Below are 23,058 nucleotides of genomic sequence, written 5' to 3'. Positions count from 1 at the left end.
GAAGCTGTGGAGATATGCCACGAGCTAAGAGCTAACTTCTAAAGTAGCTCTCTTCCAGAGAGTGTCTGTGGATCACTCTCTCTGGAAGCCTACTGCACCACCCGGATGGTCTTCCCCAACCTGATTTTGTTCATTATTTTAGGCTTAAAATGATTCTAAGCTGATTTAAGGCTATTAGGGTTAGTTACAGGACAGATGGGTCACCACGGGTCATAGTAGACTTCCTTGTAGAACAGCCTTTACCCTTGTGCAAGAAGTACTACAGAACTTCTGAAAGCCAACAGTATGTTGACCTTTCCCTTTCCCCTAGAGCATTAAAGCTCTGGTGGAGTCCAGAAACACTGACACCTCATTTATAAGAAGATCCAACTTGTTTGAGATGATCTCGTTTCCCAAGCCGGTAGCAGGTACACGCTCGCACCACACTCAGGACCTCTCTACAGGTTCCCGATGCTGAAGGGAGTGAGGTTTCCCTGCAGGACCACGGACAGCTCCCGGAGCCCGGCCACTGACACGACGGCTCCTGCGTGGAGAAGAGGCAGATGTGTCCACCTCCGCCTTCAGCTGCACCACCCGCTTCCCGCACCTTGTTTCTAAGGGAACCCATTCATAAAATCGGAAGATGAGTCCCACCAGTCAGTTCTGGGAGCTGGAAGGCACATCCATAGGGCACAATAGTTAGTGAGGTATGATCCTGCCTTTCTGGTCGCCTGATTTTATTCTCATTTTTCAGGGCTCTGATAGATGCATCCTTAACCAGAGAAAGCGGGGGCTTGGCAGGGAGGAGACGCTTATTTTAACTGATAGAAAATAATCACATCTCAGCACCATTTAGCAAAAGCAGGGAAATCGCACATTAGGAAAGTGAACGGGATGCAGAGCCAAATGTATACAGACGTATACAGAGATAGGTGTGGAAGCTACAGTGTTCAGACGAGGGTTTTTGCGGGGTTGAGGGGGGTTTTTTTTTTTTGTGGGGGGGGGGGGCCACCAGCCACTAAAATGATATGTTCCCTCCATGTCGTCAACAACAAACAGACGCTTATAGACAAACAGGTCACCTACCCACGAAAAAAAGCCACAGGGTTATGAACGGATTGCCTACAGACTTCATCCAAAATGCATATTCCTTGAGTTTAATTGCCATCACTATGCATCGCGGTGTAGCTCTCTACATACCTATATCCATGGCTACCATCTGTGTCTGTCTGCAATCACACAATATATATATATATATATATATATGCGCACGCACACACACACACACACACACACACACACCCCGCGCTGCATCGCCTGTGTCTCCTAGCTTGCTTTCATTCATATTTATGCAGCGATTAAATATTTGATCAAAGGTCGATTGCTAACGCAGATGGGTTGTATTTTGAATGCACGAGCCTTAAAATAGCCTGTTTTGTAAACTGCAGGTGTCAAAAGATTCCGAGTGTAAGCTCCCACCCCCCCAAAACGTACACCCTCCCCCCCAAATCATAATAATGCTGCAGATTGTAGAAGGATTTGAGTCTGCAGCCAGAGAGAAAGGGATTAGGGCGAGAGCACTGGAAGTTAAATTGTGCTGCATATAAAAAATGGGCGGATTGGTCTCTAGATGAGAGCTTGGTACCACCTTCCTTTCTAAAATAAAATCTCTCTGGCATGAAGTCACAGCCTATTTCACATCCGGTTTACCCTGGGACGTATTACTACTGTCTTGGTAAAGAGAAAGCTTTTGTTGTATAGCTGCGGTCTGAATATTGGGAAAAGAAATTTGGGTGTTAAATCTCCAAGACCGAAGCACCGGCAGAGTCCATGATGGCAGGGACCGAATGACTGAGAGGCAGAGCCGAGAAAGGAAGCACAGCCTCAGCCACTCCAAGGGCTCCTTACCTTCAAGCAGCCTTGATTTCTTGGGCGATTTTCTCTGGCAGACTTCTTCAGCGATTCTGCGAACCTGTGCCCAGAGGGGTTCTCGGTAAGAGCTGCTTATTTACTGCTAACAGACCGTTGATCGGCCAGGTTTTTCTGGAATAACACAGAGGTATAGGGACGACCGTTCCCCCCCCCTCCCCCCCCCCTTAGCAGGTACATCTAAATCCTTTATTTGTGTGTGTGTGTGTGTGTGTGTGTCCCTCCCCAGGTTAACGATGCGCAAGGATCGATTGGCAATTTTGTAGACATTGATTTTAAAGGGTCCCTTAGAAAAATATCTATTTTAGGGAACGGGGTGGACTTCTTAGTGACGGGGGGAAAATACAAAGTTAAAAGGCAGCAAGGAAAGCAAGTCAAGCTACTGCTCGGAATAAGGCAAAGCTCTCAGCACGGGAAAAAAAAAGGGGATCGGAATGCATCTTTTGCAATGGGCGCTACTGAAATGATCACAGATGTGTGGGTCTCTCCCATTTTGAATAGGAAAACTCTAGACTATTTAAAATAATGTCTCCGGCGTGGGGAGGGCTGGGGGCTGGGTTGGGAGGGCTGGTATTGTCGAACTGCTTTTTTCAGGTTGCAAGAAACTTTACTTTTCTAGCAATTATAGCTTCCTTATGGTTTTCTTTAAGGGGGAATCAATCAGCTCAAGGCAGACAGTGAATAAGGATCTGCTTCTTTGTTACACTGAAGCCCCTTTTTGCAAAACCAAAAGTTAATAGTAATAATAGATGGTGGCTTTGAGGCTACAGATGTTTTCTCTCAATCTTTAAAGGGGGAATGATAACAGTGCAACTTAAGATGCAGTCTCTTACCCTGACGATCTCTAATCATTGCTTTTCTGATTCAACTCGTTCAGCTCGTCTGCTTCACATCCAGCTAGATTAGCTCAAATGTACTGAATGTTTATCTCCAGATCATTTTACTATAAACACATTAATTATACTTCATTGCTTACATGCCACTTTGTAATGATGCTTTATTGATTTAAATTGTCCCTGAGAGTGTGCAGTGAATTGGGGTAGAATTATTTAAAGGTACCACAACATGGAAATGTACAGTACTTTATTTTCATAGATGTCTTAAACTATTCCAATTCATTACTCATTTTAAGTGTTGGGTTTCAGATTCTTTTTTTCCTTTCCTTTAATTTAATGAAGGGTAGCAACTGAATGGATTCCAACACACACACGCAGTATGTTATGTGTGTGTGTGTTGTGTGTGTACATAGATATATTATATCTATATATCTATATATATATATATACATACAGAGAGAGAAAGAGAAAGAGAGAGAGACTTGCAGCACCAGCTAGGCAGTCTACTGAATATTGATAATTGATTCCATAAATACTAGCTAAGTTTGTTTTTAGCATCAGTGGAATGATAAATGGGGAAGGTAATCTTACCTTTCACTTAATGAAATGCATGTTTGCATTAAGTTAAGAGGAAGGGGTACAGAAGGTATGGGGGGGGGGAGGGGAGCAGAGGGAGAGACTGTTTATGTGAAACATTTCCTAGTAGCAGCTAGGGGGACTAGCTAGAGATTTAAAATATGGGGTGTAGGCAGTCAGCACATGGTTTGATTATAAAGTGTGTCCTTTAGCCTGACAAAAGTATTAGCGTGCATATTTAGTAATAGCTTCCAGAATGAGATTCAAAACATTACACTGCTTCTGAAACAATGATGTTTCAATAAGCATAACAAATGAAATAGTAACATCTTTTGAAGAAAGTTGCTACCATAATACCAAAGGAAAATACTTATAGACAAGGAAACACTGTTACAGTCAGTGGCATCATCTACTGAGCCATTCCAAATGGCATATTTGCATTTAAGTCAGTAAAAAGCTATTATTAAGCAATTATATTTGATTTTGGAGATGCCATGGAAAAAAATCTATATTTTCAACTCAGAAAGACACTGAACAATAATCTTTTCAACTTAGTTTGGAACTTAGAAGTTTTATTCAGTAATATACCTCTTTTTTTAAAGAAGTTCAAGAGTAATAGGAATAAACTTAAACATCAATTGCAACATAGTAAACCACAAATATTTCTATGTCCAGAAATAGAATATTAGAAGGAAAATTAATAGGGTTTTTTTAAATGTAATGATTTACCCAATTCTGAATGATGTGCCTTAGCACTGTAAGGTCATTAGCTGATATCCAATTATTCAACTAAAGTTACTTGTCTCCTGTTGTATTTTCCATAACAACTGTCTTAGCAAAAGGGATGTTTATCATTATTTTCCTTTCCAGCTTTCAGAGCCCATCATGAAGAGAATTGTGGCACTTTGTGACTATCTTTGGGCCTGGGGCCTCCTTTTGAATGCACTGACTGGAAGAAGGTGGGGGAAATATTTTTAAAAATAATAATAAAAATGGAACTTTTAAGTCTGTTTCAACAGCATAAGAAACATATTTCACATAGATTGCACTACTACTAAGAGCATGCGGGATGTTACTTTCTACTCAAATATCAGCTAAGTCTCAAAAAGGGAAGATGGAAATAATGGTACAAATTCCATGCATAACACCTTTATTCAAATATTACTAAAGAAATCTTCATCAGAAGTTATTTGAAGCCTATTGAAGTTCAACTATCATTTGAATACCTATAAAATATTATCATTTATATTCCCAAACAAAGAAGATGAGACTTTATTTTGTATTTCACCTGTGATTTTAATTCACAAAAGGAAGAAAAGCGTTATTAAGACATTTTATTTAAGTATTATGCACTACTCCTGATTTCAGTGTAATTAGAGGTAAAACTTTCATCTGCTTCTAGACTGAGAAAAGATTAGGCCCTAACCTGTTTTTTGTTATTATTATTAATATTTTTAAAAGCCTTCTGCCTGGTCCTGCAATAGCTTACTCATAAAAGTACCCCTTACTTATGAAACCAGCCTCTTTTTGGTAAAGACTGAGTTTGAGGCCGTAGGATCAATTCCCTAAAAAGATCATTGGGTTTGAAAGTCCATGTTGTTTGTATACTAGACTATATATAGAGCACTAATGTTGAGATAATTCATGACTATGGAATTACAACATCTAAAGTATTCTGAAAAGAAAATGTACGATCCAAATTTACATAAGGGGTATGGGGAAATAAAAAATATAATGATTTACATTTAAAAATACTAGAATCCTAGCTAATCCTATCTGACGATTAATATAAATAATGTTGCGGTATCTTTTTCGCGGTCCTAAAAGGTCTATTTTTCATGGGTGTTTCATCTAAAAAATAGAAATTTGAAGGTTGTACACATCTTAATGTGTGTTGCAGAAATAAGATGGGAAAATAGAGGCCCCACTCCTGCTCAACAAACTTATTTAAAATTCTGTCCAAAATGGAAAATGTAAACTCTTCATTAGATAATTAGTTTTATGCTATGCATCTAAAGTATTATGCAGAATATGTTTCACTGCACAGGTATTGTGTGTGTTCTGAAATGAGAATTAAAATGCATTTGACTGCTCTTGAAAAATGATATCAAGTGTCACTAATATAATGACCTGTAGATGGAGTTAGTGTACAGTGTTTTATTATACAGTGGTTTAGTATGAAACTACAATCCTGTACAGTAACTTTGACATTTTTTCTTCAAAATGTATGAATTTTACATAAAACATATGAGTTCATGGAGCCATTTTATCCAGATCAGCTTTATTTTTCTTTAATTTTAGACTTTGATTAGTTCCTCATGGCAACTATGATTTTCTAATTAAATTACTGAGATGCAGAAGAGCTACAGGCTTCTCTTCACAGAAAGAAAAGATCAACATTAGGGCTATTTTACTAAAACTGGTTTCTCGGATTCAGATAAATTGCAGTGGAAAAGGTCATTGTTACTTTGGATTTATAACATATTGTATACGTGCCCTTGTACACACTGTCTATGTTATATGGGAATGTCACTTGATTAAGACTATTTTTCACATTTGGAAAAAATAAGGGAAGAAGAGGTAAAGGTGCTGAAAATTCCATGTGCCAAAATACAATTAATGGCATAATTATATTTTCTTGTATCCTCTCAGACTACTTTGGCAGAAGTCTACTACTCTTTCCCCTCCTCTGCCTATTGTAGACTCATTTATTTCTCACCAGACTTAGCAAAGTGTTCTTGTACCCCACTTCCATGTTAATCTTGATGACCTTCTGCAATCCTTGAGAAGTGCATGCACAGCAGTTTGTTTACTGACAAAAGTCTCTATATAGAATTTAATTTAGAGAAGAGTCCAGGTTACAGCTGAATGTAATGCACCTGAAAATATATTTTCAAATGTACTATGCATTAAGAAAAAATATGGTGATACACCCAACATAATTGGCTAATTAGGCTAAAAGTAACATATAAAATGAAGGAAAAAATATTTCCATCTTTTACTTAAAATATTACTGCCAGATTCAAAAGCAAATTCTCAAACTGGAGATGTTTGTTTTTGATAGTTGAAAGAAAACATGACACATTATTAGAGATATTCATAATTTTTTTATTGAAAAGTGTATTTGTTATGTTATTCTACTCATTATGTATAGAACTTTTTATATTTTCATTATACATTCCTACCACTGTATTAAAAACTGTGCCCTAAATAATGCTTCTTAGTGAAAAAAGTTGGTGAAAACTGTGAAGTAAACTGATAGTTGTTTAAACACATGGTATAATTATTTAAAATTATATTGGAAAACAACATACCAATGGTTTTTTTTTTTCTGTTCCACATAATAGGTCACGTAGATGGATTCCCCAGCAGTATCCCCCTGCTATTTTTAAATTGATAAGACTTTAGGGAGATAATACTGTTAATAGAAAATAATCACTTGACACATTAATTTCTTGGCTGGTTAGAACAAATGGTGTTGGCAGATCATTGTTCTTCTTCAGTAATGTCCATACAGGAAACATGTTGGCCATGAGGGTAACTTTTCAACAAGATCTCATTCTACAGAAAGTTTCTCTGCACCACATTGGTTACCTGATTCAGTAGCAAACAGCAATAGTATTTGGTGTCAACATTTTGTATTGAAAAACAATTTGGGTTCAATACTGGTAATGGCAGGCATTTTTATTGGGAGTTTAATGGAGAGAGTAAGTATATCAGGATTTATCATCACCGAGACAGCTATAGTAAATGATTAAAAGAAACATGCTATAATCTGTATTTGGCAAGGATTTCAGGTGGTTAGGAAAGAGGTTTATTCTGATCACATTTATGCCTTTCTTACATTACCATAACTTCATTAATTAAAATGATTTTCCTTCTATTTATTTCCTCAATCATCACACCTACAATACTACTCCTGTTTTACACAAGTGTAAGTGGGATCATAATAAGCAAGCCAAAAAGTTTGATTCTGCTATCCTAATTTATGGAAACTTTCCACTGTCTTCAGTGGGACTTTTGGGTGCATTAGGCCTGTTGTATTAGGAGTAGTGGGTAGAAAGGTGGAAGATTTCTATATCAACATGTCTTGATTACGTTTTTAAACATCAGCTATATGAATCTCCTATTGGAAAAACAGAAATAAAAGAAAGCCAAAATAAACCTACATAAGAGATATATGTGTTAATACTAATCATTCATTTAAATTAGTGGGAAATGCTATGCTCTGGCTCTGATAGGTGACATAACTCCATAAATATGTCATTAGGATCATACAGGGGTTCAGAAAAATTTGTCTGTGTACCTTTTATATTTTCTCATTATTCTACCATATACTTTCTGAGTTTTAAATCCACTTAGTCTTAATTTAGGTTGCGCTTCTTTGGATCACAGGCAGTTATATGTTTTAAATTAAAGTACATTATCATTTCCTGAAAAATACAAATTTTAGTGTAAACATACATTGAAATGTTAGGACAATCAATGAATAGTGAGGTAAGCAATAAAGGACTGAGGTTCTGCTTACTTTTCATTTATTAAAAATGTATATTTTAAAAAGAAAATGCTTGAGAATAAGAAGCACATAATGCACTACAATTGGGTTTTATACAAGAGATTTTGTTTCCCTAAATCAGGATAGGCAAGATTAAGCAGATTTTTTAATTATTATTTCGTAGGGTTACTCATGGATTAATGTTTTATGTTAACTGATTTCAGCTATGGACAAACTTCATTACAAGATGAAATTAAAGACAACACTACCATATTTACCAGAATACTGGACCGTCTGCTAGATGGCTATGATAACCGCCTGAGACCAGGATTGGGAGGTGTGTTATATTGTAACTTTAAATTTTACTCTAATAGAAAGCCTTAGGCCTAAAAACATTACTTTACATCCAATCCTGATTTCTTTTGTTTTATAGATTTATATAATCCTTTTGATATGCTAGACATGCTAGTAAAACATCCATCCATACCTTTCTCTCTCTCTCTCTCACACACACACACACACACACACACATATATATATATATATATATATATATACACATGCCATACATTACTGGCAAAATCTGTAATTTGCAGTTCAGTGGAAAATTTTCTTAATTTACTGAGGGTTCTCAATGAAGGATAAAAATCATGGTCCTAGATTTGACTGTTTTCAGTGAGCTGTAGATCTTCAAAGGTCTTAGCTACTAAAGAATACACAAAACATTCTTGTGGATTTTGCTCATAAGAGGATTCATGCCGAAGACCAGAATCTTCCATTTTTTAGACAGGTAAATGTTCCAGTAAGGTTAACAGGATTTGGGTTAGTTAAGGATATCAGGGTTTAGCTTAACAATCTCTCCATTTCACAAAGGCCTATAAATCTCTCTATTCAATGACACAAGTCTAAAGCAAGATTGTTAAACTGTTATCCTTTCTCAAAGTTAAAACCATGCCTGCATCTTTAGCAGGACGTAATGTCTCCTTATTTAGAATGAGAATAGGAAACAATGTTTTGTCTTGCTCCACTATATTGCACTGATCCAGCACTTGGTCATCTATAATGATGAAGCTGATAGACGTACAGCTAGAATCCTCTGCTTTGCAATGATTTTGAACAACTGCAATTTATTCTCCTTTGAGAAACCACAGTTTGTTTTCCATCCTACTTTCTAAGAACCAAACAACCCCCCCACAGCTATATAATTGAAATTGTTTTCCCTCATATATTAGCTTTCAATACATTTTAATCAGAAGCCCTCCCTTTTGAGATCAATCAATTATAAAATAATTGATATATCATTTCCTAGGCATAAAAAATAAGTTATAAAATATATGTGCATTTTAATAGGGTGTGTTAATTCTTCTGTTTTGAAATAATCTTTAAATACTGGGCAAAAACATATGTGGTTTAATTTTACTGATTTCCTTGATGTTAATATAAACCTCAATTTATAAATCATTTTCTTATTTTAGGAATCATAGAAAACAATGGGTTTTTCTATATTATGGATTATGAATGTAATTTTGAAGATAATATGCAATAAAAACAAGCAATCCCTTTGTCCACTAGATGTTCTGATATTGTATCTGCATTCATGTAAATTCCTGTTCCTTTACCTTAATTAATACAATTTTAGATTTAAGGCAACTAGTATACTAGGTGACTATAATGTAAAAGGCAATAAATAAATTAACAATCAAGTTGTACAAGCCAACATACATCAATCAGAAATGTTCAAGTACTGGTGCCTATTTCTCATTTGACATTTTGCACAAATGATGATTTATTAAAAAATATGAGACCCTAATGTGATGATTTGTTATCAACAGGTAGTAAAGGCATTGGTAGTAAATAGTAACCCTGAAATTAAAATGAATCAGAGTCCATTTTAGGCATTATTTTGAATTTTTTATATAAACACTTTTTCTAGTGAGGAAAGTGGATTGGGAAATGTTCTCTGAGATTACAAATATTGAAGAAGATATATGAACCACGATATTAAATACAGTTGGATATTCAGTGATAAATTTTGTTTCTCTCTAGTATAGCTCTTTGTGATGTTGTATGGAGTGGAAAAGGGGTGTGGTCTTCATGTCAGTACAAATCATCTTCCTTCCAACGTAGTCAATGAAGACTCACCATTCATTTCCTTCAGAACAAGAATTTGGGCTCTCTAACCAAGTGTCAACAAAGATATTCATTTATTAGCATTTTTATGATGTGAAGAATCAGTTCTAAAACTACAAATTCAGTTTGCATCATCTACCATACAGTTTTGAGATGATAGTATTGATGACGTTTCTTCATGACTATATCGAGCTGATTTTAAATCAGTGCCACAGCAGAACTCACCATCATCCAGCATGTCACTTTTTTCATGGACTCCCCCCATAAACACTATATGATACACGTATCTCATATTTTGCTTTTTCCCAGGGAAAGTGCTGTGTTAAATAGATGGATATTTCAGTACTTGGCTTTAAGTCTAGGTCTTAACGCCCTCACTGAAGTCTTTCCAAATATATGAAAACTAGAAATAATGCTTGCTCTTGCTCTCTTCTTTCCAGTGTTTAGCAGAAATGGCTCAATTAATTTATAGGTCTTTTGTTTGTTTATATTCAATTCTTCTTCTCTGAGTGTTTACAGAAATTAGTGTGGAAAGGGCAACCCAAGAAAATGAGTTTTCTATTGAGTTTTTAAATGGATTAAATTTACAATCATTTTTATCACTTATAGAGTTAATCTAGAGCCGCCCACTCTGTAATTTTTGTATCTTGCCCTCACAAGCATCCTGCTTTCGGTCAAGAGTAGATTGTAAGTGTTACAATGGAGGAGGGAATTCCTCAGATGCCCAGTTTCAATCTCCTGGAGGGCCTTAAGCACAGATACCTGAAACTATTAATTAAGGAACCATGGCAAAAAGGTGAGAAATAAAATGATACCAGTATAAGGGTTACTGTATTTTGCATAACATACAGATTTTACAGGATCTATGGTATCATTCCTAGGTGTTTATTAAGTCCCATCATATCTTAGATACTTTTTTATTAGATCTTCTTTAGAGGAGCTGTCTTAATGGAATAGCTAAATAGATGGTTTAACATAAAATACAAAAATTATAATTTGTTGTTTAGATAAGCTCAGAAGGACCATCTGTAAAGTTGAGTCTACAGCTTGAACATCTCAACTTTTAAAAAAGATTAATCTGTTAGCATAAATTCAAAACATTGGAGGAGACGGCCCATGACAGATGAGAATAACTTAATATGCACATCTTAAAAGGGGGAAAAAAACCTCCAGCAAAACAAGAAAAGATAGTTTTCTGGATAGACTGTACCTGATTTTAAAAATCAGTTCTCCCCTTTATACTGCAGCTTTGCACCTGCTGTAAATAATTTGTGGTACAAATAAAGTTATTTAGATGGTTGCCTCCTTTATATGTGGGCACAACAACATAGGCAATTGTCTAGAGTGAATAATGTCTGTAGAGTCCATTCATTAATGTGGACATAAAATTATATTGACAGTTATTTGCGTCTGGAAAACTGAACATGAAATAATCTTTAAATGTTTAAAATCAGCCTAGTGGTTGTATGGAGGGATGGGGAGGAGGGCAACAATTTACTGGAAGTGAGGAGGAGGAGTCCTATAAACAGGGAAGAGGAATGCATTGAAGCTGAAGAGGTGAAAAATCAAGTTAGACGCTAGGGGAAAAAACAAACAAGCAGTTAGGTAATAGAATCATTTGCCAAGGGAAGTAGCTGAGGTCCCATCAGTAAGAGTGTTAAAAAATAGAATAAATGAAATAATTGGTAAACTAAGTGGACAATAAGCTGAATATGAGCCAACAGTATGCCCTTGCTGCAAAGAAGGTTAACAGTATATTGGGCTTCATTAGTAGGAGTGTTTCCAGCTGATTGAGGGAAGAGATAATTTTCCTTTATTCAACACTGGTGAGGCTGCATCTGGAGTACTGTGTCCAGTTTTGGGCTCCAACTACAGAAAGGATGTGGACAAATTGGAGAGAGTCCAGCAGAAGGCAATGACAATGTTTAGAATCCTGGAGAACATGACTTACAAGGAGAGGCTGAGGAAACCGGGATTATTTAGCCTGGAAAAGAGAAGACTGAGGGAGGATTTAATAGCAGCCTTAAACCACCTGAAGGGTGGCTCCAAAGAGGATGGAGCTACACTGTTCTCAGTGGTGGCAGATGACAAAACAAGGAGCAATGGTTTCAAGTTTGCAGCAAGGGAAATTTAGATTAGATATTAGGAAAAACTTTCTCTCTCACACTACCTCACTTTAGAACAGGATACCCAGGACGTTTGGGAATCTCCATCCTTAGAAGTTGTTATGGGTAGACATAGCCTTGGCTGGGATGATCTATTTGGGGATGGTTTTGCTTTGAGCCGGCGGTTAGATTAGTCCCTTCCAACCTTAATTTTCTATGATTCTGTGAATTCAGATCCTTCAGCTACATGCTTCAGAACAGGACACAGGGGCAGAGACAGCAAAAGAAAGGAGGTAGAACATGGAAAAGAGGTGTTTTCAGTGTCCAACCTCTTTGTCTGACAAATAAACTTAGTGGCTCTGTAAGAAGCTGAAGGAGAGTAGGAGACATTTCTTCTGTGGCTAGAGGGATTAGCTTCAATAGATACCATGTTACCGGGAAATCTTATATTTTCCTGGAGAAATTAATGCATTGTTAACCTCTGATAGGAGTCTTTTGGACATGGAAGATGAGGATGTGGGAAAAGGGTAGTTTTGGGCTAGAGAGTTGGCTATGCTAATATTGGAAAGGGCTACTTTGCAGGGGGATTTGCACACTACACAGGTTTTTACTCCATCTCCTGAGGTCAAAGGAGATGAAATCAGGCTTACCTACAGATTTTCAAGTTGTCCCTTTTCCCCTTTGGAAGGATTTTCCACAAAATAAGATAATAGGTGGAAGAGAACAGATACCCAATGTGATCATCCCTGAATGTGTTATGAACTTAGTAGCTGTGACTGAATGAAAGATATATTAGAACATCCCAGCTGGATTTGAATTATTCCACAATTAGTCTATTCTTCATTATATAGTATAATCATTTTGGTGTTAAAGACACTGGTAAAATCTATTTCTTGCCCACTGCTTTTTGGATTCTGGCAAGAACCACTGAGATTTAGCTCAGATCTGTTGAAGTTACAAAACATTAGCTGAAAATCATTACTGTAGAAATTATATGTGGTCATGGGCTCTTCAAAGTTCTGTATGACCATCCCAGGAAAAATAATTATATTTACAATGCACTTGGCTTGGCACCTACAGTGAGGGAGAATACCATGATAATAAATGTATCTGTAACACTCCTGAAGGGTTTCATATTATCTATAAATATATATAGTGGTGACATGAACCCAAAATAATTGCTTTTAGACTCAGATGTAAAGTCACTCAGGGTTGCGGGCTGATTGGAAACAGGGATTTAGTTTAGAGAAACCTCTGATATCAGGGTGAAACATGAGGTCCTTACTCTGGCCTTGATTCTAACACACTAATATATTGATAAAACCTTCAAATGACTTGAATAAGGGCTGAAGAATCAGGCCCTTTGTTTTCACTTACAGGTTATGTCCTGTTAGTTATGCCTTTCTATAAAAATAATATAGGCTATGATTGGCCCCATCATCTGTCTCCTATATACTCCTATGTCCCTTAAAAGAATCTTAATATGCCATGGGAAAATTTCCCCTTGCAGAAGGGTAAAGCTGATGGTAGCAGCAGTTGTGGGAAAGCTTTTGTAAGCTAAAGCTGACTCAGGGCCAGCAGTCTGGCTAGTGCAATCATTATGTAAACCCATATTTAACCAACCACCATCCCCATGGGCTGTAGATTTGGTATTGAATGTTTTGAAAGAGGTAGCAGAAAATCTGCCTGACCATATTCCCTTGACTCACTCTTCATCTGAAGTGCTCATATAACCTAGTATTTGCAAAGACCCATGTGTCTTTTTTATTTGTAATGGTTTGTAATATGTATAGGTGTCTGTGCAACTTTCATTTCAAAATGCTCACAAAATCTTTTGGATTGTTTAAAAATGGGACAAAAACCCATAGTTCACTTATGTTTTACCACAAGTATGCACAACAAAGATCGATCTGAATGTGCGCATCTTTGTAAGTGGGTCCCATTATTTTGTTAGATCATCCATTCTAAAAATGGATATGGATAAATAAACTGAAAATCCAAACTACTTCATTTTGAAAATAAATAAGTGTTAAATTTTGAGGATGATCCTAAATGACAGGCTTATAGGTGAACACTATGTCTATATTTTAATATAATGGCTTTCAACCCAAAGTCTGAAGCTCAGATCCATTTCTTATTTTAATCCTTCATTGTACTCTGCCAGATATTAAAAGGAAGTGACTGTACTCTAAAAAAATACCCCTCCCTCTAGAACTTTAGGTTATTTTAGAACATTCCTTTATTTCCCACCTCCTCTTATCATTGCTTTAACAATGGTATGAATCTGTCTTTTTCCAAAAAAATTCCCCTATAGGTAGCAGCATCTTAATTTTTGAGTCTTAGTAGTGGGTGTGTCTACATGTGCATTAACGTGCTTTAGTTAATGCACATTAAATCTAATACCTCCATTGTGAGGCAGTAAGAAAATGCTCATCAGCCTGTCTTAATGTGCATCAATTACAGAGTACAGTTTTTAAGGGATGCTTAATGTGCATTAGCTTATTTTAATGTGCATTAACTAAATAGCGCATTTTTTTTTTAGTAATATGCACATTAAAATAAGTTAATGCACATCAAAGCACACATGTAACATGCCCAGTTACAACCTTCATGTCTCAGGGCTATATTGAGGATTTATTTGGATGCAGTAGAATGCATGCTAATTAAACTTCTGCTTCCTAAAGATAGTCTGCAGACATTCATACTTAGGTGAACTGTACTTAGGTACAGCTATATTCCTGTTCAAATCATTGATGCAACAAAGTTCAGTGAGATATTTGCTATTAAAATGCAATTGCAACTGGGACAGATGTTTTAGCAATGGCAGCTAAATGGAGCTAGTATATACCCTTAAAATAAATGAGTTAAATACATATCATGCCAAACACAGGCCTAGAGATCTGGAGGTAAAATTGAATATAAGCTTATATACAAATACACATTTCTGCTGTTTATATAACTTATATAGGTTTCCCTCACCAACCGCTGGGGTTAGGTTCCTGAAAGTTCCTGTGGTTGGCAAAACCGTGGTTGGTAAGACAAAAGGCTTATGGGAAAAAAGCAGGTGGTGGGCTGATGCATGGCCATGGAAAACCGTGGTTACTCAAAACTGTATTCCATAGTACCCAAAATGGTATATAGAATATTAAGCATGAATACTCAAAACCGTGGTTGCCAAAACTGTGGTTGGCAAGGGAAACTTGTATTTATCATTTACTTCTCAATGTATAATCCTAATATGATGCAAGAATGAAGTACCCTAGAAGCTAAAACAAAGTATTTTATTTCCATATCTGTTTCTATTTGAACACAAAATTTATTTTAGCTTCATTCAGCATAACTTGAGAAGCAAACTTTTGAGTGGCAGTACACTGGTTAGTGCTGGACACATCCTCCACTGGTTTATACTAACTGAGCTCTGGTCTACAATGTCTATCTACAGAATCTGTGCCAGCAGTTTGAACCCTGTTTGAGTACTGTTGTGATATCTGAGACTAACACTGGAATTGCACATGACTTTCATTTGGTGTTAAAAATTTGCTGATCAATAATCACCCATGTCCTGATTTTTGATGTGTTATGTACCCTTTTCACTTTCTCCTGTGTGCAAATTTAATATAAGGGGAGAAGGCAAAGTAATTTGAGCTTCCTGTTTGCATTGAGATCTTCATAGCCATCCTAGAAGTTCCCATGGTCCTCCTCCTTAATCCCTGGATTAAGTTATGCTTAGGAAACAGGTTTTTATTGCAACGCCTTTTCAGTCACTGGTTATTAAAACAATTACTTAACTTGAATTTTGCAGTAGTTTCAAATTTTTCTCCTAATCTAAGCTATCCCGTTCACTTTTTAAGTACAATTCAGGATCTTGGGGTTCAAGCACAAACCCCAATAAATCATAAATGCAAATTTATCCCCTGTATTATATGACAATCAAAATGTAAAATGAAAATAAAATAGAATCTGAATTCATATCCCCAGTGTATGAGTCAGTTGTTGTAAACTTATTTCCTATTCAGAAGTGACTCATAACTTTTGGAACTTTTAACAAAACGTGGCTGAATCACCTAATTGGATAAATTGTAAACAAGGATTTTAAAATGTCCCAATAATTGTGAAGGGCCTATTCTCTTAGTGTGCTCATGTAAATTATTTTATTGCTGGAGGCTGTGCGCCCATGTAGGACAGAAGAGACCCTTCGGTGACATTTGTGCTGCTGCTCAAATGACACAGCTTATCTGTGAGATGAGGATTGTTGGATTTAGAAATTCTGCATAAACCCAGTCAGTCCAAACACATTACTGTCAATATTATATTATAGTTGTACATATTGTCATTACTTATGGTCTTGTCACACCATTTAAATTACGTTTAGTGTTACATATAAAAGACACTGCTCACTCTTCTATTTGTGTGGAAGTCAGTCACGCCACTGATGGAACCTTTACTTTCCATTTCTCTTCTGCTGTGTATATCACTAACCCCTAAATGTCTATATTATGGCCACAAGTCTATCAGAATACTGATAATAGATTTATATTTTATGAATAACACTCCATACTATGCTGCTAATTCATCCAGCATAATCTATGGGCCATTTTTCTAAGTAGTGAAAATTAGTTGGCTCAATTAATTTAATCAAGCTATGCCATCTCGCTCCAGCTGAGGCTCTGGCCTAATGTCTGTTGGGGCTGAATGCCTTGCTTCTGCATAGCAGCTAGACTTTGCTGTCTTGAGACAACCTCCTGGTGAAGCTGATGAGTTCTCTTTGAAGAGCAATGGATTGGTCTCTATGGAATAGGGAACCATGAGTGGTTTGTGTTTCAGCTTTCCATCTTACAAACAACTTGCATTAACTATTAACTTGCATGTTAATATTCATTTCCAGAGGCATAGTGAACTCATTCAGCAGCCAGGGTGGGAGGAGGGAGTTGGCATGCTGACCGTTGCAGAGCAGGGGGGCAGGGGTGTGATGAGAGGAAGGGAAGTCTGATCAGGATCTCTGCACAGTGAACACAGCGGCAACTGCTACTGCTGCCGTAGCTGACTGCCTTCCCTGTGCAGACAGTCCTGGCAGCAGCAGCAGCAGAATGAGAAAGTCAAGCGCAGCAGGCACATGGCACTGGCTCCCTGGGAGCCATACATGGGAGCCTGTTTGCTCCCCTCCCCAGATATGCTACTGGCACAAGGCTGTGAGAAAAAAACTCCCTGGGTGTGGCAGGGGGCAGAAAGTGGTGCTGGGGAGGAGAGGTGGGAAGAGCACCATTCCACTCACCCTCAAATGCACTGCCAGGTGTGGGCTGCTTCTATGGGTGGGCAGGGACAATGCAGGGCTACCTCTGTCATGGTAAAGACACCCAGGGGGTGGAAATCTTGCATCCCCTCCTAGTCAGCACTAAGGGCTGATGCTCTGCTTCCCCTGCCCTAGTTACACTGCTGCTCATTTATACTTTGCTTAAGGGCCTTGTTACACATTACACTGTGAACCACACAAATGCTTGTCATTTTACTGCTAACTTGCAGTCACACCTTCAACTTGAGCAGCACAGCTCTGGGGAGTGGCTGAGTTACGCAGAATGGGAGCTGGGTCATGCAGATCAAACAATAATTGTGCCCTGGAGTGGCACAACTTTGAACTGCATAACGAGTGCTTTAAGCCACTTAGAGGTGTAAACGTGCAGACAATCTAGGGGTTAAGTGCTGTAGGAGCCACTCAAAATTAAAGTGTAACAAGAAAATGCTATTTTGCCATAACTTTCAGTGGTATTTCTGTGCATCCTGTGAATTCTACAACTGCTTTTGTTATGAGCTGCTTTGGATGAGATCACAAGCTACAGCTCATGAATTTTTTTTAAAGTTAGAAGTTGGAAGTGAGAACATTTTCCTACGTTGAATACCCCTTGTAATGATCATAAGCTTCTTTCAAAGGTAGGAGGTTAAATTCTTACTATGAACTTCATTTCACTGGATGCCTAATGAGGGAAGGTTGCCATATAAATACTTTTGTCAATAGAATCACTGTACTATTTACATGTTACTCAGTCCTAAATATAAAATATTTAGAATTTAAAAGCACTATGAGAAAATTCAGCTACAGCTGTAATATTATACTTCATATGAATAAGAATTGTCCATTGATATTTTAGGTGTGTAATTTTTTAAAGATTTGCCTTTGTTGCCCAGTAAATTCTACACTGACTTGCTAAAACAATGCAATAATGTTGTTCATTACAATAGTGATGAATGAGTATATCACAAATGATTTTATATTTTGATAAATACTCTCTAGAAAAAACAGTACATATTTTAAAATATAATTTTATGCAGTTAGAATATGCAATCATGTATGAAATCAACACAATAATTTATGCAAACATGCACATTTACTGCTTTTTCTTCATAACTTTGCACAGACGTGTTTTGTCAATGCTGCTGTATTTGTTACCCAGGCATGAGTCTCCTTGTTTGTTGCTATGCTTTTAGAGTTTAAATAAATTGTGAGTATTATTAGATGTTGTCCTTCATAGTGCAATAACACAAAATCATTTTGAGCTTGAAGAAGATTTTATTAAATTTAATAGTCTCTCCATTTTAGTATTTTACAACTTTGAAGGAGTACATATACACAATATATATTAAGGTAGATGGATGAGGAAACTATATTTCAAAGCCCTGCACTAGGTCTTTTAGCCTATTTTCTTTAGGATTACTTTTAATATTTTAAACCTCTCAATGGATTAATAAAACCCATAGTTTTATTTATACCCTGTCTTTGAAATATATATATTTTCTGCCCAATTTGGAATTTTCCCCAACATGCACTAACTTGAGGACTACCATAATCAATATTTAAACTTAGACTACTGACAAGTTTAAAAGTCTATTGGCTATAGCCTTACCTGAGTAATGCTAGAAGGATCCTTGAAATGGGTACTAAAGTTATCAGAGTGTGTTACATGAGTAAGTGTTGGGGAGGAGAGACAATGCAATGAAGCAGGAGATGCACATTGGGACTAGGAAGCCATGTAGACAAGGACAGATGCCTATGCCAGTATATAATTTAAGTTATGAGTTAAGTGGAGTCTAATATTAATTATTAATTATTAATGGTGTTGGTGTTTGCATGCCTCGGTGGCATATTGCGCATTAAGTCCAGCTGCTGCAGGAAATTCAGCGACGTAATACTCCTTAAAAGACTTGGGGTGCAGCAAACTAAAACTCCTTTGAGGAGTAACATGTATTATAACATGTATTATAATACATGTACAACATGTATTATAACATTAAAACTCCTTTGAGGAGTTTTAGTTTGCTGCCCCTACAGCCACAGAGCAAAGCACCAGGCTCCATGCAGCTCCGGGGCTCTGCAGGAAGCCCTGCAGGCAGCCTGGCAGCAGCCCAGGAAAGGAGCTCCGCCCACGAGAAGTGGTAAGCCTGATCTCCCCTGGAGCCTACTTGCCTGAGCTGTGCGGGGTGCTTCCCTCCATGGCTACGGTGCCCCCCCGGGACCACCCGAGCTGGGTTCCTGTGGGTGGGTGCTGCCTGGAGGGGGTGGGGGCCACCGCTGCCGCAGAGGGAAGCACCAGCACCCCCTGCAGCCTAGGGACTGCTCTGCCTGTCGGCAGCTCATCCTTTCCTCCCTGCCGGAGAGGCAGGTAAGTCAGCAGGATGTGTGCGTGACACGGGGGTTAATCAGCCCTAAATTGAAGTGGTGTTTTTTAAAACCCACCACTTCAATTTAGGGCCCCTGTTTCATCTATACATGCCCTCTGACAGTAGGTATGGTGACTTGATTCAAACAGCATGGCTAATAATTTAAAAAACAACCTAAAACATGAAATATTTCTGAAAAATATGAGGCAAATGCAGGCAACACTATGGTACAAGGTTTCAATTCATATTTATTTGGAATGGTTTCATGTCTCACTCCTGTCTATTAAACTCATGAGTAATGCAGCAATGTCAAATGCCTGCTGATGAAAATCTTTCTATCCGGACACATCATGGTGTATTTTCTCTTTCTCTATTCTATCAATACACATTATATACATTTACACGAAAGAAAGGTTTAATTACTAAAGACATATATTGCAATTGCTGGGGAATATTAGATAGGAGTTATGAGCACAAAGTTAAATATTCAACAATGTTTTTCCTATAAAAACAAATACAATTATTAGTTAAAAATTAATTGAAAGGTTTAAACAACAGTAGAACTCTGACCTGTCTACAAATGGATCTGAACACATTTAGTAAAAATCCATATATATAAAAACTGTAGTTTGACACTGCATTTAAAATGGGTTCTAAAAATATTAGCTGTGAAATTACATCTATAAGCAATAAATTATGAACACCACATTGTGGACCAATTTTAGAATAGCTAATCAAAGCCAGTAAAATTGCTATTTGGGTGAGAATTTGTGTTGGCTAGATCTAATGAAGACTGTTGATAGACACTCACTGTCCTAATTTCCTGCTTCATCAGAGCGTGTAACTGAAGTGAAGACTGACATCTTCGTCACCAGTTTTGGGCCTGTTTCAGATCATGATATGGTAAGTGACAGTTTATATTTTTTCAGCAATAGTTCTTTTGATTTTTATTTTATTTCTAATTTGGAGTTGCAAAGAGGAGGGAGAATATCTGAAACAACTTGATCTGCAATTATCTGATATTTTTTAGACCACCTGGTTCCGGAATCCTGTCATTTTTTACATTTAACCATTACTGCCAGCTGTGACTGTATTTAAGTGCCCTTAAATTAACAGCCTCAGTGACTTTAATACATGTTATAACAGACATTATATTTGCACGATAATATATTATAGAATTTGTTAGCTGCTTAATTTTTTTGAATGGATCTGTACTCCTCACAGAATGAAAGCATAGCTCTATTTGGCATATTGCGGATCCAATTGTTGGAACACATCATTGTCTTAAAGTGTGATAAACATTTACGGCTACAGTGTAAATTCCATAAAGTATAACCTGTGTAGTTGCATTAAATGCTGCTGATCAGTTAGAACTGAATTTCTTAGGTATTAGATGGTCAGAGGGGCAAGAAATTAAGGGAGATACGTTTTTTCACTCTTTTATCGCTTAGATGTAACAGGCAAATTACTAGATAATTAAAAAGGATTCAGGCATCTATGGTTACAAAGTTGTAGATATGAAACTTAACAGTGATAGGAGATGTAGGCAAGTTGCATTAGTTTTTGCATATAAATGAAACCATTGTATGATTCATTTGTAAGTGGGCATTATTTGCAGGGACATTCAAACTGGGAAAATGCTATTAAATCATGCTGGATTCTGTGTAAAACTGAGCACTGAAGAAATTGACTACCAGTAGTCTTTTATTTTATTTTATTTTATTTTACTTTCCTTATTTAAATCAATCACTTAGCTAATCAAAAGCAAAGGAAAGAGAAAAAAAGAAAGCATATGAAAGCAAGAAAACGGGTACAAGAAAGCAACTAATATCCCTTTGCAAAACAAAATGAGAGGGCGTATAAGTGTGCCCAGTTTCCAAATTTATAGCTGGCACTTACACAGCAGGTAACCAAGGTTCTCAATGGACACAGCAGAATTATGGGATAGAATAACAGAGAATATTTCTGTAAAAATTAGTTATTTTCATGGGCTACTTTCCCCAAATACTCTGCAGGAAGAAACAATTTAATGATTGCTTGGTGAATATATCCACAACTGATGCCACAGCAATAAGTAATAGTATTTTACAGTGATATTAAACCAGAATGATGCATTAGTGTGCTGAGCAGCATAGCTTAAGTGACTACCTGTTGTGGTGGGCAAATTTATTGTTAGCAGTAATCCAGAGGTATGGCTAGATCAGTGTTTTCAGTACTTACACACTAGAATAAAGCAAAAACTATATAACAGTGCAGAGGATTATACCTCCTCTCTGAAAATGGTAATTGTACTAGCTGGAATACTCTAGATCCAAGAGAAATATCATATTATGTTACATATATCAATAAATTTTATCTTTGCTCTGTTGGCTGTAAACAAATTGGGAAAATTCTCTCTTTACTTGTTTTTTGAAATTATACATAAATTGCTTTGATGGATAGACTACTAATGTATGACATTTATGGCCCTTGATTATTTAAGAAAGTCACTTTAACTTGCTTCACTTCTTTGATAGGTGAATTCATGTGACCAGCCACCATAATCCAGTTTTAAATTCAAACCCTGAAGGTTGTTTCCTTGGTGTCTGTTTTTGCCCCAAACTTCTGCCTACAGCTAGCTGGGAATTTTTAATGAACGGTCTTTTCTTTGTAAAATGCAAATTTATTGAAACAAAACTTTTCATTGAAACATTGATTGCTGACAGAACTTTCACTGGGAAGGTTTCATTGCAAGGAGTCAAAGATCAAAGCTCTGTTTGCTTCAGAGCAGACATACAAACATACATTTACTACAGTCTTGGTGATTTCAACCAAGCTATTTCATATTCTAGGATGAATCTAGGATGAATCTCTCTCTTTCTCTCTCTCCCCCCCCCCCCCCATTGTGCAAAATTTAATTTCATAATTGTATTCTGATGTGAAACAAAAATTAGTTTTTGAACTTTTGACATTTTTCATAACAGAAAACACTTTATTTTGGGGTAAACCTCATTTCTGAGATTTGTAATATACTTGTTGCATGTGGCAGGGATTTCCTGTTCTATATTTGTACATCATCTTACAAAATGCAACCTTTGGGTACTCCCACAAGCTAATTAAAGTGACCACCACCACTTTCATAGTCTGAAGAAATGGATAACTAAGTTTGGGAAATACAGCAAATTCCTTTTACACAGAGCAATGATTCTATAAGCCTTTGGATTTTATATGACTTATTATCCAGAATCAGAAGGAACATTTATTTTATTCCCATTGCAATCACATTTGGCATGCCTATTAGGTCACGGTAGACTGATATATGCTGCTGCAGGGTAGTCTGGGTAAACACAAGTACTACCCTGCAGCAGTGTTATTTTCT

At 36.9% G+C, this 23,058-nt stretch overlaps 1 protein-coding gene across 1 annotated transcript in view; it reads left to right on the top strand.

The window, feature by feature from the left end:
• The first annotated feature begins 4,205 nt into the window (after positions 1–4,205).
• GABRA1 (gamma-aminobutyric acid type A receptor alpha1 subunit) overlaps positions 4,206–23,058 on the top strand; it is a 54,382-nt gene continuing 35,529 nt past the window's right edge. Inside the window, exons 1-3 of the mRNA XM_006033877.1 lie at positions 4,206–4,279; positions 8,040–8,152; positions 20,536–20,603. Of these exons, the coding sequence (XP_006033939.1) occupies positions 4,206–4,279; positions 8,040–8,152; positions 20,536–20,603 (255 nt within the window). The remainder of the gene's footprint in view (positions 4,280–8,039; positions 8,153–20,535; positions 20,604–23,058) is intronic.

The sequence above is a fragment of the Alligator sinensis genome, unplaced genomic scaffold (assembly GCF_000455745.1).
Source record: "Alligator sinensis unplaced genomic scaffold, ASM45574v1 scaffold530_1, whole genome shotgun sequence".
Classification (NCBI taxonomy): domain Eukaryota; kingdom Metazoa; phylum Chordata; order Crocodylia; family Alligatoridae; genus Alligator; species Alligator sinensis.
Note: the sequence above shows the minus strand (reverse complement) of the source record. Positions and strands in the feature narration are given on the sequence as shown.